The sequence below is a fragment of the Orbicella faveolata genome, unplaced genomic scaffold, assembly GCF_042242905.1.
Source record: "Orbicella faveolata isolate gen_17 unplaced genomic scaffold, um_ofav_v1 contig_1, whole genome shotgun sequence".
In the NCBI taxonomy this organism is placed as follows: Eukaryota; Metazoa; Cnidaria; class Anthozoa; order Scleractinia; family Merulinidae; genus Orbicella; species Orbicella faveolata.
The window spans coordinates 13,946,592-13,965,438 of record NW_028301536.1 but is presented as its reverse complement, the minus strand read 5'-3'; the positions used below and the strand labels follow the sequence as shown (position 1 = coordinate 13,965,438).

At 41.7% G+C, this 18,847-nt stretch overlaps 1 protein-coding gene across 2 annotated transcripts; it reads right to left on the bottom strand.

Moving 5' to 3' along the window:
- Positions 1 to 262: 262 nt before the first annotated feature.
- LOC110061356 (NFX1-type zinc finger-containing protein 1-like) lies at positions 263 to 18,527 on the bottom strand. 2 transcript variants are annotated; one of them, XM_089290701.1, is made up of 16 exons: positions 18,326 to 18,527; positions 15,945 to 16,640; positions 15,386 to 15,864; positions 14,443 to 14,598; positions 13,903 to 14,015; positions 13,115 to 13,188; positions 12,766 to 12,923; positions 12,374 to 12,634; positions 10,666 to 10,942; positions 7,966 to 8,315; positions 7,415 to 7,619; positions 5,762 to 6,162; positions 3,929 to 4,820; positions 2,143 to 3,231; positions 1,548 to 1,703; positions 263 to 1,047 (listed from the first exon to the last, which is right to left on the bottom strand). In XM_089290701.1, exons 2-16 carry the CDS (start codon positions 16,627 to 16,629, stop codon positions 950 to 952), a joined length of 5,394 nt encoding a protein of 1,797 aa, XP_089146827.1. In that variant the 5' UTR covers positions 16,630 to 16,640; positions 18,326 to 18,527; the 3' UTR covers positions 263 to 949. The 2 variants fall into 2 exon arrangements, with proteins under 2 accessions (XP_089146827.1, XP_089146832.1); XM_089290706.1 differs by lacking the exon at positions 263 to 1,047 and having other exon boundaries at positions 1,566 to 1,703; positions 2,667 to 3,231.
- Positions 18,528 to 18,847: the final 320 nt, after the last annotated feature.

The window sequence follows — 18,847 nt, the reverse complement described above, 5'->3', positions numbered from 1 at the left end:
TTTCTTGTTAATTCATGTAGTATACACAGTAATTGTGTAAAGTGATCATCCACATAATGGGTTAGCTAGTGTTTGAGGTACTCGCTTTGAAGCTCTGAGGAGTACAGAAAATACGAATTAAAATAAAAACAGACATTGAAGAATCTTGTTTTGGACGTTTTTTAAGGACAATTACACCACTTTTCGATCCAAAAAAGAAACGGACAATTCTCGTTGCACCCAGTAAAGCGAAGGAGCTCCAGTGAAAAAACATCTCCAGTCATTTTGACAGTAAACGTCAACTGTTTAATCGGAATCCGGTATTATGTTGAGAATAACTTTAGTCGAGAAGCCCTTCTTAGCTTCCCAACCTGCAGGGCTTCTTTGCAATCTAATCTGGTAACCAATATGTTTCAAATTAAAGGAATACCTTGAATTCAACCTTAATCTCTATCTATGTTATTCGCTATGTTCAAGTGATAAAAATCACAAATGAAACGACTTAACACGCTTAATATTCGGTTAACTACGCCGATTAGAACATTATCTACTCAAGACCCTGCTTGGATTTTAGCCCGGCAAAATTGCAAAAAGCAACGAAAAAATCAATTGATAGGACTCTTGCTTGAAAAATGTAGATGAAATTTCTTACTTTAAAGCAGAACTGTTAAAATTTCAACGCAAAATACAAGCAATTTTAAAAGCTGCCACACAGGAGAACAAGTTTTTCAGTTTGCCACTTAAAAATCGAAACAAAGACCCGTTTCATCAAATTAAAGCGCGAGGAAAAGTTCCTTACATTTGGCTAGTTTTTGCTAAATGATTAATTGTTAGATCAGTCATAATGCCTAAGCTGGTACCTTAGTTACAGAAAGTCACAGAAAGTCTCTTGGGTGTTAACAAACTGTTGTGTTTGTTGGCCAAGAAGAAGTCGTCGCATAGGACGTTTTCCAAGTAGCTGGCTTCTTGCTCATGACTGATGATTATGGCCACCAACTCTTGAGTCACATTCTGGGCATTTGTTTTCTTCTATCGCTCCTCCACCCTCTGTGATGCAGTAGATGTGACCTTTATGGGTAGGAAACAAAAAACGAGTAAAGAGAGAAGATCGGGGCAGAGAGAAAAGGAACATAACTGGAAAGCCAGTGAAATCAACTAAGATCTAATCAGTCGATTGAAATATAGTGTAACTGACCTTTAATGCAGCTATGAGTACAAAATAAAGAAGATTGATGCCTCTTACAAACCGAGATTGAGGTCCGTACTATAAGTTACGGACCCTGATTTACGGCACGCGCGCTTCTGATCTCGCGTGGGCATAAATCGAAGTGGAAAATACGAGGATCCGTAACTTTCAGTATACGGACCAAGGGCTAATACGATATTTTTTAATATGTCTGACTCTCTTGTCTGTGTGACGAGTTCGGCAAACGGACATTCCTGCACGACCTGTACGTCAAAAACGAACGAGTCATTTCAAAAAAAGTTACTATCCAAATTTTCCCAAAGAGAATTTGTATGAAAAGCATTAATTTAATTTTGCACATTGATGTTAAAGTCACACTCACCGTTTGGACACTTGAACCAGTGTCCCTGTGTCAGCCCCATGGCCTTCACGGTCAGATCTTTCTCCTCTCTTGCTACAGTCTGGTTAAGCTCTTGAAGGCCTTGTTCACGTCTTATTCGTTCAATGCGAGCCCTGTATCGCTCTCTACGTTTCTTGTCTGAAAATGTTGCAAAAAAAAAACTATTAAATTTCTTATACTTACCAATAGTACGTGATTATATCGGGATAGCGTGCCTGTAGTACAGTAAAATGCTAGGACAACACATGTAGCTTTTTAATGGTGGATCTGGAGTAAAACCGCCCCAAGAGTTTCCAATTTTTCAGACGATTCAATATTGCAAGGACTACTGTAAGAGTAAAATCTTGCGCTTGCGCGTACAAATACACTTTTTTTCAAACAGCGGAATCCAAACTTAAATGCGAGAGACCAAAACTTGCCTTTCCTTCCATTATGATGCATTTCTGTGCTAGGCAGGTAGAAGCGGAAACGAAAATTCTTCTGGTTGGCAATAACTCCCTTTTTTCTAGTCTTTCTCGGCAGTTACTTACACAAAACAGCTCCTAAATCTTAATTTCCTTTCAATTTCTGTTCTTACCAATTGTGTTCTCTGAATCGAATGCTTCTTTAACAAAATCGACCTTGACAGTGTCAGTGACCCCTAGCTTAATACCCCGGATGTCAAGTTGCATCTTCAGCATTCTGTAGTCGATCAGAAGCTGTGTTCTGTACATTTCTTCTCCGAGCTCTTCCATTACTTGGTCACTGAATCGAACCTGAAGCCGTAACACACGTTTTCGAAGTTGTTCCACTTTTCTCTGGAGGTCTTCCTTCGTTTCCTGAGACCGTTCATCAGCTTCAAAATAGCTTATATCATTTTCGAGTGTCTGAAGGAAAGACAGCAAACTGATTTGATTGTCAATCACGTTGATTTGTTCAACCGAGAGATTCTTATGATCCAGCAACCTCCCGATTACATCTTTGTCTTTGGGGAACTTGTCAATCTCCTGCAACTTCAATTTGAACCTGGCTACTTCTTGGTCACGCTGCCCTTTGCGGAGTAAAATTTTTTGTTTTATTCGTTCGAAGTCTGCCAGAATCTTCTTAATGATGTTGCCGTACCTTAAACTGATGCGGATGGGAACACTGCATTTTGGGCAGAGCTTGAGTTGGATGTCAACAGGCTTCCCGTCATGCGTTGTTTCCGCCTGCTCCATCCACTGATCCATCATTCGAACTTCAAACACGTGACCGCAGTCTGCCAGCTCCACGAATCTTGCGTTCGGTTCGCCCTCGGTGCCGAAAAAACTCTCTGTCAACTCCTGCTTGTGACACACTCGGCACTTCTTCGGGCATACTTCCCCACAGAGACCGACGCAAGGATGCCTGCACCAAAGTAGCTTTGTACATGGCATGTTACATCTTGGGCGGTCGCACAGCTCTCCACACGATTTCGTGCATGTGTAATGCTGACACTGCCACATGCATTTTTCGTTACAAGGTTCGTAAGGCTCACCACATTTCTTGTTACACCTGTAGTGTTTGCAATAGTTGCCGCAGTGTTCGTTGCACGGAGGGCAGGTTTTGTTGCACCGTCCTTTACACTTGTGACCGCAAAACAAGGTACGGTCGCACTTTGCTTCACATGGCTCATGGACTCGACCACACCAACAACGACTGCAGTCACCTAATATACATAAAAAAGCTACACATCAGTATTTAGTCAGAGTTAGACTTGAAACTTCTAAACTTGTCAATATTAATCTCAATATCACCGTTCAAGTTTCAAAGTTGAACGTTTGTAACAGAGGAATCTCTACAAATACGATGGTCATTCACGCGTGAACTTAAACACTCGGAACGCTGAGAGTGTCTCAGCTCAACTTCCAAGGAAGACGCAAGAGCGGATCCAGTATTTTTCAAGAGGGGAAGGGTGGTTAGTACTTTGGGGTTGCAGAACAATGAAACATGGCTCCAAAATGTTGCAATTTGAGAATTAAAACCCAATTTAAAACTGTTACAACAGAAATACTAGCAATGCCACAAACTAGAAATTACAATGAGGTACCGGTCCTGAGTTATTGCCTTTACTTCTGCCAAATATTCGCAATCTTCTTGTTTCATTTTCGCTGCCCCAAGAGTGAGATGGCTAGCCACCCCATCCACCCCTTCCCCAAATCCGCCCCTGAGACGAAGTAGGATTAAAATTTTCTGGTTTTATTCACAGCTACGAATACAAGCTCGTTTTGAAACAAACTTTAATTTGAACTAGAAGAGAAGCACTGGATTGAATTGTTATACTGTTACTTCACTTCTTGGAGTTTGACCTCCCGATACCCTGATCCGAAAGTTCATAGATGTGACTGTGTTCCTGAAAGACTTACCGGCACAAGGGTGTCCACACTTTAATGTCACACCACAAGGTGCCTTACATGGAGTGAGAAGTGGATCCACGTAACATTCCGTCTCGTTTTCATGTCCACAAGGCCATCTTTTTAAGCACACACGGAAGCACATCGATGTAGACTGATTCTTGCAGATGTAGCAAGGACCACCCTGAAAATGGTTCTCTCTAAACCTTTTCATACAAGGCCCACACGCTTGGTAGTATTTCCCGGAATACTTCTGAATCAGTGGGCAGTGCGCCTTTTTCTTGGTGCATGGCTTTTTACAGTCGTAGTCCTCGTGCTCTGGGTCTGTCGGATGACAAAACATCTCACACACGTGACCGCACTTGAGTAGCTTGGCACATGGCACGGTGCAGCCTCCGTCTGGTGCCCAAGTCTTGAAGTCATCAGCACATGACCCGTCGCTCACGTTTTGCGGGTGGTTTTGGCACGTGAGCGTTAATGCTTTTCCCACATTCCCGCGCTCTCGCATGTCTTTGATTATTTTGCTCCACAGTGTACTCTTTGCCTCCAATAGGCTGATGTTTCCGATGCAGAAAAACCCTTTCTTAGCGCGTGAGAGCGCCACGCAAACCCGGTTTTCTATCTGGAGGAAACCGATTTTGCCTTCTTCATTACTTCGAACAAGTGACAGAAGAATGATGTCACTTTCTTCGCCTTGGAAATTGTCCACTGCGCAGACTCGAACTCCGCTAAAGAAATCTTTAGGCACAAGTTCCTTTTTGAGCTGTGTTAACTGGCCAACGTAAGCTGTTAAGACTGTAATTTGTTTTCTTTTGTAACCCTGAAGGATGAAGTAGCGACAAAGGGCGGCCAGGAATTTAGCTTCGTGTTCATTTGACCTGCTCTTTCCTTCTGGGGTAAAATCCTGCATTGGAGAATTAAGAGACAACGTGTTATCAGAATGTCAATAGTTCAAAAAGGAAAGGAGATAGGGATGGCAATTGCTTAAGTAGGGTAATGCGACAGAGAGCGGTTATGAATCTGGCTTCGTGTTGCCTGTAATGTTTTCATAAAAAGTAAACGTAGTTTGTTAGTAGCAGTTATCCCAAAATGAAAGAACACAATAAGGGGTTGACGAAAAAAAGAGGAACTGTTTTACCAATTTTATTCAATATTTACTTTCAGTACCTATGCTAGACGATCAACCAGAACTGTATATGAAGGTGCCATTTGTTTGAAAAAAAAATATCTGAGCGAATTTTGTTCTTAGTCTTACTTGAGTGCAAATTACGAAACACGACTGAGGCAGCAAGCTGGCATGCTTGTTCTATTTTCTCATGAAAAAACAATTGTAACAGATTTCGTGAGTTGAAGGGCTCCCCTTTGTTTGTTCATAAATACGCTCCCGAGTTTACATCACTCAAAAAGAACACGAGCCCGCTTGTCAAACCATCGAAAATTACATACTATCATCCTGGTCAAAAGCCTTGGGACACTTTACACTTTTGCCAACATATGACCTTTCTCAGTGTCAACCTACCCCCACTCCCTCTCCCCAGTACAATGTTGATGTTGATTGATTTATCCAAAGTAGACCAACTATTCCAACATTGCTTGGGGGGAGGGGGTGTGGTAGGAAAATTGAATTATTATTTTGTCAAGTGTCCCAAGGACTTTTGTTTGGCCAGGATTGTAGCAACGGAGGCTCGTGCGTGGGGATATTATTAAAAAAAGATTTATGTCTATCATTCGTATTAGAAAAGGCTCCCTGCATTAGTCTCAGTTGCAAGGCTAGCTAGTTCCAATCCAATACCAAGAATAGAAATATAGCCTATTCATAGAGACAATACGTGCTCGGGTACCTACCTCAGTTTCTTCATGGTCCACAAAAAATACATTACGAGCCACGCCCTTAATGTTGTCAAAATTCATCACCGATTCGTGATTTTCCAACTTGGGATCAAAGTAAATGTGCTCCAGCATTTTGGAGATTTCAGGTCGCATGCGATGCTGTAAACGCAGTCTTGTAAATGGCATCCCATTCTTCACCATTCTCTCGAATAACGACACGTCCAAGTTGTAGTGTTTGGCGAGGTCGTAGACTGTGGGATTGGGACGGAGTTGTTGATGATCACCAATCAGAATCACGTGCTGACATCCAGGAGTTAACGATGTCACAATGTGCGACTCCAGTACTTCAGCAGCTTCTTCCACAATGGTAATTTGCGGTCGCAGTTCTTGCAAAAGCTTGCGATACTTGGCAGCGCCTACATTTAAAAAAATGATTTGATATAAGTAAGAAGGGAAAACTAAATTATGACGGATATCCGCGAAAAGGCTATTAAGGTGGCCGAACACAGTTTTCGCGCGCGCTTTTGCTGATGCAATTCAGCGCGCGCACAAGTATTGAAAAACAAACATGCCTTCAGTAGAGCGATCATTTTATTTACTCAACACCCGCACTATATGCGCTATTTTTCTCCCTTATTGAACGCAGTGTATTGATGCCTTTAGTCTTATATTACAAAGCTATGTTAGAAAAGTTAACGACGCAAAGAACCCAGCAATTCTCAGCTTTTCTTTGTTAACGAAAGAACCCAGTTAAATGCAGCGCATGCGCAGTTGCTCGAAAAATTGAGACCGATTGCTTTTGCAGAAACTTGCCGATTTCTAACGATCCAGTCGATAGAATTTCAAGAAATTTGGCAAAAAAATAATTCAGACACCACGCGAATGATCTATCGCAAAAAATCTGAATTTTCACATAGGGAATTTTTGATAATACAGAACATGCAGTGAAAATGATTTACGGCGAATTACGAAAGTCGCCTATGTCAAAATTTTATTAGAACAGTGTTGACAGAAGGGATTTAATGTCAATTTATAGTGGGCAAATGATGAAAAAAATCTAACGATTGAATTTTTTTTAAATAAACAAAAACCATTTTTTAAGCCTTGTTTTTAACCAGCCCCGTTGCCATGGCAACAGCACTCACCTTAGCCAAAATGTGAGAATAAACCCTTCTGTGGTTAACCTTGACTCTTGCAAAAAACGGGCGCCAAAGCATAAATAGCTTTAAAGTAATGGTGAATTAGGCAGAGGCTCTTGAAAACTGTGTTCGGCCACCTTAATTACTCTTCTGATGGAAGTTAACAAAAAACACCTGTTTTATGCAAAGAGCTAAATCTTGCCATTTCGACGATAGTGAAAGAACAATATGTTTCTGCGTCAAGCCATAATCTGATGGGCCTTTCATTTACAGCACAGCCTGAGAACCGAAGGACTTAGGAAACTGTTTTTGTTGACGAAACAGAACGTAGAAGCTGTGTACAATTAGTAGAATTCCACTAGATTTCAGATTTTTATCTTGCACTATTTAGAATATTTTTACAACGCCCGGCTAAATTACAATTCACAACAATTAAGAATGTAGACATGAAAAAAATGTATATCAGAGTATATGTGAAGTTGCTTTATTCATTTTTTTTCTTTTAATTGTAACTTTTTAAATTTCTTACCAGTCGTGGTCATCCCAATTACATCGGAACCAATAAGTATGTTCAGGTCTAACTTTTCTTTTTCTTCCTTCAGTCGCATGACATCCCAATTCAATTTATACTGATGGTCGGATATGGTGCGACGGTAGTGTTGGCGAACATCCATCAGCCATCGCCGGTACAGACTCCAGCGGTCTTCAAGGCTCAAACTCCAAACATCTGTAACCTGCAGTGTGTGAGGGGAAATAATGGTCAAAATAACTGTTGTAACGGTATTGATGGCAATATAGTTCGGTTAATCACATATACTAAAAGGAGGAAGTAATCTCTACAATGAATTCGTTTAGTCTTCCTGGTATCCTAGTCCCAGAGCTTTTTCCTTTTCCTTTCTCATTCAAATTTTGAGATTCTGCTAGCATAGATGTTAGCACTTGGGTCCTTAACAATACTTTACCGTGCACTAGAGATGTCATTCCATTTGTAATCTAATAATCACCTATAGGTAGGTTGATAAATGACTTGGACTTTTCCTTTTTTCTCTCATGGTCATAGCCTTGCTTTTAGTTGCTTACCATTTTCGCTTTCTCATCTGGCATGACATCTTTTTTGCTCACTTCGCGAATCGTGATCCTTTTTATTTTCCTTCTCAGTCGATAAGCATTCTGAATTTTCCATCCATCCTCGCTTTTCCTGCTAACATCGGAAGGATCCACAGCGCCCAGTTCCTCCTTTTTCCTAGCTGGCTTCGAACCGTGCCCATCGTCAATGTCATCATCACTGTCATCATCGTTCAGAATTCTTTGATCCTGAATGACGTCAGCTTCGTACCGTACATCCGGGTTCTGATTGCTATCGTCATCTTCCTTTTCTGCTTCTTCCCCTTCCACTTCCGCTTCCGCTTCTGCTCCCGTATTTTCTCCCCCTTGATTAATACCAAAGTATATTAGTTATTGTCGGCTTATGAAATTCTCCCTCATGATCAGTGGTATATATTTCCGTGTATGAGTGCAATGTTCTTCTATGTTAAAGTTATATCCTCTTCACAACAATCACCAAGGGCGCGCAGTACCACAACAAAGTTGCGTTCCTCTTTAACGTACTTGTTTTCGCCCCTTCTAAGGTGTACCAAATTTACCCATACATTGCAAAATTTTCAGATGTGATCTGTGATGGACATACTCAACACTGTTTCTAAAAGCGAAAAAGAAAACCTTAATAAAAAACTACAGACGAACTTCCGAGTGCGACCACCCCTCCTCGGCGACCAGTTTTCCAAAATACCAAAAGTTTCCAAGTCAAATCACCATATTTTGAACCTGTTGTAAGCGACCACCCCTTGTAAGCGACCACCTCTCGTAAGCGACCACGACCACTTTTAGAGGTAAAAGTCTGAAATTTTCTTTTGTTTTTAACCTTCCGTAAGCGACCACTTGACATATAATAGAGAGGAAAGTGGATAATAAGGTGTTGTAACCCCCCCGGGGGGGGGGGGTTACAACGAAAAAATTGGGCGGGGTTGTGCGGCCCGCTTCCCAAAACCCTTACCCTATTTATGACCAAAATCTGCTATATTCCCTACCTTATTTATGACCTGACCCTTAAATCAAAATCCTGTTCCAGATCTGCGTTACAATTAGTTCCCTAGTTTAGACCAATGTTAAATTACCGTTAACATAATTTGTGAAGGTCTTTTGTTGATTTTCTTTTCGATAATGATGAAAAAGTGGCGTCCTCTTAAATACATACTGATATCAAGGCTAGAGTGCAAAAAAGAATACCCTATTTATGACCAAAACGGCTGAAAAACCCTACCCTTTGGGGCCGCACATACCTATATAGTCCATGTAGGGGAGTAACCCCCCCCCCCCCCCTTGGGGTTGTAACATTATCGCATTCCTGGATAATACAAGAGACGGAAATGTCCCAATGGGAAGTACCGGAGTTTTTTTTGAAATGGACTTTTTACACGAATAACACATTTAACTCATTTTCTCTTGGTCTCTGCAGTTACCATATGCTAATGAGGCAAAATTTTGACCCAACATGGTCTAAGCTCTCGTAAGCGACCACCTCCCGTAAGCGCTTGCGGGAGTTTCGAATGTAGTATCAAAATACAGACTTAAAAACATTCTCCACCAGTAAGGATTTCTCTTCAAGGCTTCTCGGGGAATCAAAAGAGGGTGCCTTCATAGATGTAGCAGCTCAATTTTGGACTCTGGACTCGATTGCGATGACTACGTCTGAGAAAGGCTGGATGCTAATGCATCAGTCAATTCCAGCAGTGCCCATCCCCCCTCCCCCCCGGGCTAACCCCCGGGCATTAACATTTTCTTAAAACAATGGGCAAATTCCCCGGGGTGAGGACACATAAGTTGTCTAAATGCCCTGGGGTGGGGACGAAGAAAGAGGGCAAATGCCCCGCCCCCGCGATCGTCGCCTTCCAACACCTCCGCAGTTTTTTAATTAATCAATTAATAAAACGGTCAACTGTTCAGTATTTTAATGCAACAGTAAGACTTCAAGGACAACAGTACGTGTCAGTTTATTCTGATTATATTTATTTCTTTATATTTGTTTTTAACAGTTTGCTAGAGGATAGCTGGGATTGCGGCGGACGTGCCCCCAGCCGTGAGCGATGATAGGCGCCTGCATTCGCAGGCTACTTTTTCTGCGAAGAATCAAGACATTTTAAATGATGATGCATTGCATTTTAAGCTCACAAGATCTTTCTTGAAGATCGCATCATTTGAATTCGCAAACCTTAAGTATTTTAACTCCACTTTCATGAATTTAAAAAATGCTAGGCTAGTTTTGAATGCGAAATGCGAAATAGTCGTGTTCACGTCAGTGATTGTTTTGTGATAAACAAAATATAGTTCACCTTGTCGCTTTTATTTATATGCTTACAAGTAATGAAGAAATATCTAAAATTGAGAAAACATACCTTTAAAAACATCTACAAGTTTCTCTAGTCCCTGACGGACAAGCCATTGTTCGACAAACAACTCGTCTTTCCCGATGAACTCATCCATGGCACTTTCCAAAACATGTGTGTCAAATGCCCGGGGTCGCCCCGGGGTACGCAAATGTCCAGCCCCCGGGCGGCGATAAAATTGCGGATGCCCCACCCTCGGGACTGACAACGTGAGCAAATGTTCCGCGGTTGCCCGGGAGGAGGATGGGCACGGCTGGAATTGACTGATGCATAAGTTCTAGTAACAAGAACAACAAAGGAGCGGTTATTATCACCTGCATCTACAACTGTTCATTACCTCCTTGGTTGGGATTTGCCAAGTCCATGGACAACTGCAACCACTGCATGATACAGCTCTCGTTATTTTCAGCAATTTCAACAAACGGCTGCTTCAAAGACTCGTAATGAGCGGACGTCATGCTTCGGGCGTGGTTACGCAACTCGTCTTCATTTAGTACGTCTTCGCGACATCTCTGTAACCCATACAATGACTCGTCCACCGTTGACCGGGTGTCGTTCAGTTTCTTACGAGCACTGCTAATGGCATATCTGATGTCATCGGGAACTTCTTCGTCCTGTCGAGCAGAGTTAGAAAGATATTGTCTAAAATAAACAGAATGCTTGAAAGCTATTTACGTTAGGTAAACTGGAAAACTCTTTTCGATACCCGAGGTAGTTTTATAAATAAAAAAAAAGAATGCTTATCTTCCTTATCATCACAGAGTTACTTGTAAATAATTGTCTGCTATGGTTGGTTAGTGGACAGTTTAATATTTGTCTTAGTCCACAACAATTCAACCCACTATGCGCGCCCAGTTCCCACCAAAACGTTTCTTTTATAACTCTTCTACATCCAAGACAGTCACTGAGCTGAAGAGTTAAGACTTGTACTACTCCACACACGTATAGAAAAAGATAACTGTTATCCACCTAGTTTATCAGCTTGTAATTTGGTTTACCACTGCTCGTTTTAAAACGTTTTCTTATACAAGTCCTGCACATTTTCACATTTTTTCTTCAAATCCGCACAGACGTCGATGTCACGAAAACTGGAAGTGGTGTTGCATTTTTGCGTTTGACCGAAAGTTGTCACGCGTTGAGTAGGCCCAATTTCCAGTCATTTAGTGAACCCGCGCTCCTTGCCGCACTCGGACATTGTGAGAAAGATGATTGATAACCAGCTCTACAAACCGGGACGAAAATCAGACCTGGTGTTTTAGCTCTTTAAAACATCCGTTGGTTCACATCGATTTAACTCCTTGAAATGGAGACAAGAAAACAGATAACAGTGATATGTTACTCTTGGTTAACAACCACTGCCCTCGGAAGATCTACTCCAAATTCAATACCTACCACGGCTGCGAAAAACAAGCAAAACCATTACTATGTTTTCGTGTATATCTCACATATTCCTGCGGAAATTGAAATACTGAATGAATTTACTAAAGCTAAAAACACTATCGTTCTCCAAGAATTAAGTAAGAACAATAGTAGCGTGCGCAGTGATAAAGGGCTCGTAATATAAAATTAATAAATGGTACACATAGTTAGTTGTGACAATGTGAATAATCACGGACGCATACAAAGGGAACTAAAACACCGAGGAATCTCAATCTGAAGACTACGCCTTTTGCATGTAAAAATGTCAACTCGTTTTAGCCTTCGATCAATCCAGGACGTTTGACCAAAATTTTTCTTTTTGAAAACATAGTACATTTTCAGTAGCGAACGAATGTAGCGAGCAAAGGGAGGCTCCCGTTAGTTGGAACGACACGTAACCCAGTTGAATTGTTTCAGGTCTAACAAACTTTTCCGATAAGAGTCTTTCCTACCAAATGTTTTAAAAGAGCTTAGGACAAGAATGGCGCAAAGGACTACGATCCATAATGTAACTAACGCCTCTTTTATTCAGGAATTGGTCGTCATTTCTCCATTCTCAGTGAATTCTTGTTTGGGAAGATCGCTGTCCGGAGTGAACGTTATCAAAATTTGCTGGTGAACTAAACCTGATACATTTTGTGTTTCAATTCCGACAGACTGCACTCTTTCATAGTCTCACTCTGACTTCTCCCTCCAACTCGCACAATTCCGTCGGGATGGAACTGATGGATTCCTTCCAGAAACTGATCAAGGGCGTGGTTTGTGTAGCAGACAACAAGGATTGGGCGATGCCCAGAAGAGGCTCGTTGGCCACACCGATAGGTGTTAAACCGAAACGCTCTACCACTGTCCCACTTCTCCTTGTTATGCAGTAAAACATTGGCAATCTGCAAGAAAAAAATTCGTCCTGTCTTTGTTTTGCTAACATGCCAAGTTTTAAAGAACATTTGATCATCTTTCTCCAACAGCTACTCCAAAACTGGCAAAGTTACGAAAAGGATCCATAGAATCAATCTACCTTCAAACCAATGTACGTCTTTCCAGTCCCCGGCGGTCCTTGAATGACAGCGAATTCTTTGGTCAGCGCCATCTGAAGCGCTTTGAACTGAGAGTCATCTAGACCCAGATCTTCCGCAGACAGCCAGGAGGCCAGGTTCAAGAGTGGAATATTTGTTCCTTCGATAGAAATAAAGTGTTAGCGGTGTTAGCTGAAGAGATCAGAAACTAATCATTGAAGAAGGTGATCTCGAGGACAACGCCCAGTATTTTAGGAGTAGGGCCATTTTTGTGACCTTTAATCTGAGAGTAAATCAACTCTAATGGTGGAGGACATATAACACTCAACACACGCTAAAACTTAAAATTACCTTTTCCAACCGCGTCTTTCATGCCCAAGCCGAGTGAACGCCGTAATTTCAGCCTTTGTAGCGGCGTTGCAGTGCTATAGAGAGAATTGAACAAAACCATTTACGTGTAGGCTGGTTTCCTTTTGATCGCTTCTATATTTGAGAAAAAAAAACAGCGATCGTTGCCATGCAAATGGGAACAACTCTTAAACGAGCGATCATGGATAACGTTCACTGAGATAAACCTCAGATCTACCTCAACGATTGTAGAGACTGAAGTCAACGTTGCGATCATATGGAAACCACTCTCGAGAGATTGCAGCAATGGCTGCGATGACAAATATACCAGAATGCAGGGCGTTCTTATTTCATCCGATTCCTCTCCGACATTTTTTATTCTGTGCATCATATGGAAACTGCCAGTCGTAAGGATCACTCAATTTTTTGCCAGAGCGATAGCAACGATCAGAGCAATTTCGTAAGAATCGTAAAAATATAAAGCGACATAACCTGCGTAGCTGGCGGTTTTGGTGTGGTTTTTCAGTGGGGTTTCGTGTCGCGGAACGTGAGCGAAGCCGTGACATTCTTCTCGCGGCACGGTCTTCGCGGCTCGTTCCGCACTATGAAAGTCGAAACCGCCAGCTACTAATAAGATGTCTAATAAGATATATGTACACCTCATACACACGGATATCTCGCCAGCTGTGCAATGAGGTAGATATATATCTTACTAGACATGTCAACATGTACAGCATGTCCAAGAGCACAATATAGTCGATCACAATTTCTTCAATTTTTGCTTGTTATACCTAGCAGTAGGAGTCCGGTGTGGATTCTTCATGATGGGTGTCAGATCAAAGGTCCCGTGTTGGTTTACATAGGCAGGACGTTCCACTTCTTTCTGGCAATTTACAATGTACTTCTGTTTTGATAGAACCACATCATACAGATGTTAAATTAGGGTTGGAGGAGCGTTTTCTTTATAAATCTAAGTAGATTTCAGAACAATTTCTAACAATAGTTGAAATTAGTAAAGCGAAAGGTTCACGCATGATGATCAAAGGCACTTTGCACAATACATAGTAAAAAACGAAAAATAAACACTAGCTGTTCCTTTTAACTTGTGTAACTAACGGCTCTAGTTGTGCGATGGTGCACCAGGGTTTTGTTCAGGGAAAGCGTGATGGATACGAAGGCCAACAAAATCACAATGTTTTCAACTGTGTAGATCATCAACGATTGATTCGTACAGTCTCTTACCTCAATACACATAAGGAGGCTCAATATAAATAAACGACCGAATAATGTACTGCGGGAAATTGGTTATAAAAATGGCATTGACATGTCACCTGGAAGGGCAGTTCTGCTGGATCAATTTCCCTCAGGCCCTCCAGCACATGACGATAAGCTTCAAAGAAGGCAGTACTCTCTACCATCTGGTACACGTCACCTTCTTCAAGTCTTGCTTGATCGTATAGACGTATAACCTGAATGTTCAGTATTCCCTAGACAGGAACAATTGCCACTATTTTACACCCACATAGTAAGCAGATAGGGTAGTAAGAGCTAATAAAAGTTGCATTGTCATTTTCAGAAGAAAAGACAAAAAAACGTTTAGAAAATTCACAAAACTGCTCCCCTAAGTGATCATTTAAGACGAACTCCAAGTGGAAATTTTGCCGTTCGCAAAGAAACGTAAAGTTTTGAAATCTCTTTATTTCTCAAAGCAGGATTAAGGTAATCCAGGAAAAACATTAATTTACTTTGATTCTCATTCAAGGTTTCTAACTTTTCAGGGTCCAGTTGAACCCACCTGGCTACCTGCGTGTTGATTATGCGTAAAAGATCGCCGAATTAACTCGTGTGGACAAAAGCAAATTGCAGGCGTTTGCAGACGCAGATGTACACGTAGTGCACAGCCCTGAGCCTTGCTGACTTTTTACTCTGGATTAGTGTTAATCTGCTTTTCGAACAACTCGGTCCTCTTCACTCGTGTTAAAGACCGGTATAACTTATTTCGTAAAGATGTCACTATTGATCGGGAACACAGCGTCGTCATGAGGAAGGAAATCTGCCGCCTCTCTCCAATCTTTCCACCCTTTTCTTGCATATCAACCTGCGTAGCTGACGATTTCTCTTGGGTCTCGTTCGCCAGCTACTACTACTTGCATATCCTCGACCGCTTTCAAGAGAAAACAAAAGAAGCCTTCTGTAGGGCAGAGAGGGCCTGCAATGATCACCCACTTAATGCTAAACAAACCTTCATCAAAATGAATAATGTTCAGAACTTACCCAGCTTATGTCCCACAGCTCTCGATCGGCCACAGTGGCAAGGACAAAACTATTAAAGTTGTCCTTGGACAAACAAATCAGTGAGCCGAAGATGAGCCGTTTGCTGTTCTCCCAGCTTACATGCCTGAGTCTGGAGTTGTCAAACTTGATCCGGTAGCGGATGCCGTTGGAGGTACATACAGGATACAACAACCGAACATTACTGTACACACGTATGTCTTGTAAGGACTGTGGTGCACCAATCCTAGTGGACCCCATACGCTCCAGCAACTGCGCGATCCCCTCACGGAGGGGCCGCACAAAGTCTTCACGAAGGAGTCGAAATTGTACGTCCAAATAATGTTCCGCATCGTTGTAGCTCCCATCAATTTTGTTCCTTCTGAGAAAGGGCCGTCCTTCAGACAAGATGTCTTCCTGAGTTGGAACAACAGAGAGCCAGCGGAAACTATCGGGTGGATCAACATCATCGTTCATCTCAGCTAAAAAGTACAGAGATATTTCATCAGTGCACGAATAGATGAGAAATACAAAGAATGGAAATGTTTCTTATTTATCTCACCATCTCTGCGAGGCTGCCTTCTTTTCTGACGTTCTTCATCTTCCTTTCTCTTCAGCTCCTCGGCCTTCTCGGATCTCAATTTCATTAGTTCATCTACCTCTGTGACGAGGGCACCATCAACCAACTGTCCCGTGTCAGACAGCCTTTTTGTTCCACAGTACAGGTCGGGCACCGGAAGATCAGCATAACAGCTCGGGAATCTTCGGAGCAATTCGCTCATTATCTTGACAACATTTTTCAAAAACACTGCGACGTCACAAGGAGGTAAGCTGTTAGCAGATAGCATGTTTAAATATGGTCTGAGTTGCAAATTGAGAAACGACGACCCTCGTAACAGGTTGAGTAGCTTTAACAGGTCCTCCTTAGAGCTGCAGTCACAGGCTTTCGTAACAATGCTAACGATCAAGACAATCCAGCGATCTTCCATTACTGACTGCTGTTTTAATAAATACTCTGTGGCTGGGAAACATCGACTCGATGTTAAGTGGAGGATTATTTCGTCCGAGGTTTTGGTTTCAAGGGCTTGAAGTTCCCCGAATCCTAGCTTAAGCTCAGGTTGGTTTCTCGGAGTTCCGCCGCCACCACGACCCCTTCTACCCCCTCTTCCGCGGCCTCTTCCACCGCCCCTCCCACGGCCTCTTCCACCTCCACTTCCTCTGCCTCTTTGGCCTCGCCAGTCGTCCATTGACAGCACCTCTGAAACAAAATAGAGTTTAAAGAATGAAAAAAATGATTATGAGAATTTTTAATTGGCTGTGAGGCTGTAAAACGCCTTTGCTCCGCTACATGTATAATTATATAAATTTTAGAAAAATGTTCAAAATCTTCCCGATCAAAGTCCAGGACTCTATGCAGCTGAAAAACCTATGAAGCCTCCACTCTTCACTCATTTGTTAATTTCAAACACTACTCCTCGTTTCTACTCCCTGTCGCTAGTTCCCGTTTGTAGGGAATCCTGTGCTATTGATTTAGTTGGTTTGCAAATGCAGCCGAACCAGTTTAAAGAGTTTTATGCATTAACTTGTGAAGAAAATCAATCTACAGCTGAGGAATCAGATTTACGAAGCGTTCTAAACTAGAATCTGAAAACAATTTTGCCAAAAGCCTGGACAGCATCTGATCATTGCCAAAACTCTGCATTTTTAAATGGTGAGACAGCTATGAATGCAACTTTGCATTGAAGCATGACTGATGAGTGTGTTATTGAATTCCACGGTATGCCGAAGTCGCATAGTATAGAACGCGTAAAAGGTCGAAAACAGCATTTAAAAGGACCAGATAGGTATATGTCACATATCAATTCAATTCACCGCAGTTCCGAAGTATGGTCACCAGGTATTTCAGTGTTGTACTAATCAGCACACAAGAGAGATGTGTGTAGCAAAAAAGCTGTCTCTGACTCGACTCCAAAGGTTATTAAGGAGTATTTTAACGAAGAAACTGGTTGCTGGGACACTGTCTAGTTTTTACTTTCTTTGGACGACGTGGACTATTCATAGGGACTTGTACCGGCATATTAAGCCAATTCGATTCGGTAGGAAAAGTAGCAGAGAAAAAACTTTTCCCGCAGCGACGGGAAACTCGAGGGGATCTCGACGACAATGGGAAGTTGCAACATCCTTGGTAATGGTGGAATGTTCCGTTAATAATTACCCACGAATTTCATTTTCAGCTTGTAATTTCAAAGTAATTCGAGTTAAATAACTTCCAAAAACCAGCGTAATTTTGACTACCTACCCACAATCACTCTCTTTCCAGCGAGTCATATCATAAATCGGTTACGTTCTACACGAGCAAACAATTAGTCTTGATTTCCCAGTTGCACTCTCGGCCTCTAGTGATGTTTATCATCTGGCCTTAATTCCCAATGACAGAGAGTTGATATATATTCGCGCCTAACTTGGACTTGTACAAAATACGTGCAAAATATATGTGTCACATTTCGCAAAGAAAACGGCGATACAAGTTAACTTATGTTCCATAAATGAACAATGCATCGTATCTTAAGTCTAAGGACTACATCTTAGCAGCAACTTAGCTCAAACAACCACCAGCTTAGTTACTCTGTGGGCACCTACTGCAACTGAGGACGTTTCTGTTAACAATTCTATCCGGCATTGGACAGTTCATTCACAAGTGAAAGATCAGTGGACCTCTGGGCAACTTTTCCTCAATGGCCACCATTTTTTGGAGAAGCATTATTCGCTTTTGATTTATTTCCTATTTATACCTCTTTTCTTCTCTCTAGCTAGCCTAGACTTAAGACACCGCGCTGAGGGGTGAATGACTATTTAATTAACGAATCCGCTAACAGTAAATATAAGATGTAGTATTGTAAATATCAGTTACAGTGATTCATTATTAAAGTTGAGCTAGGTTACCTCAAATGTCCAAGGAGGAAGCCAGATGCCGGCGGTGCTCTGTTTTCGGCGTAACTTGCAAGGACTTGTCGATAGCAAAGTTATTCCTCAATCATCGCATACCTCGCCTGCGTAATAATCTACGTAAAAAACTGGTTTCCAAATGCAGAAAGGAACACTTTTCGAGCAAGTGAAGGAAAATATGCTGGGGCAAGTGTCTAAGATACTTAAACTTAATATGGGTCGTGAGCCAATCAAATCACACGCAGAATTTCTTAGAAACCAAAAGGTCATTTCCGGAAATCAGGGGCTTTAAAAAAAACACGGAGGACGTTAAATTATCAATAAAAACTACAAAATACCTTCGCAATAAAACACCTCGTTCTTTTTTCGCCGGGTTCAAATTGAACACAATGATATCAAGATAGACTAGTTGTTATTTTGAAGGGGTAGCGGGCGGGGGGGGGGGGGGGGAATTCACCACTTTTGTGAGCACAGATTTCTGTTATTAAATTAAATTGCCTGAAACAAGCTCTGGAGGTT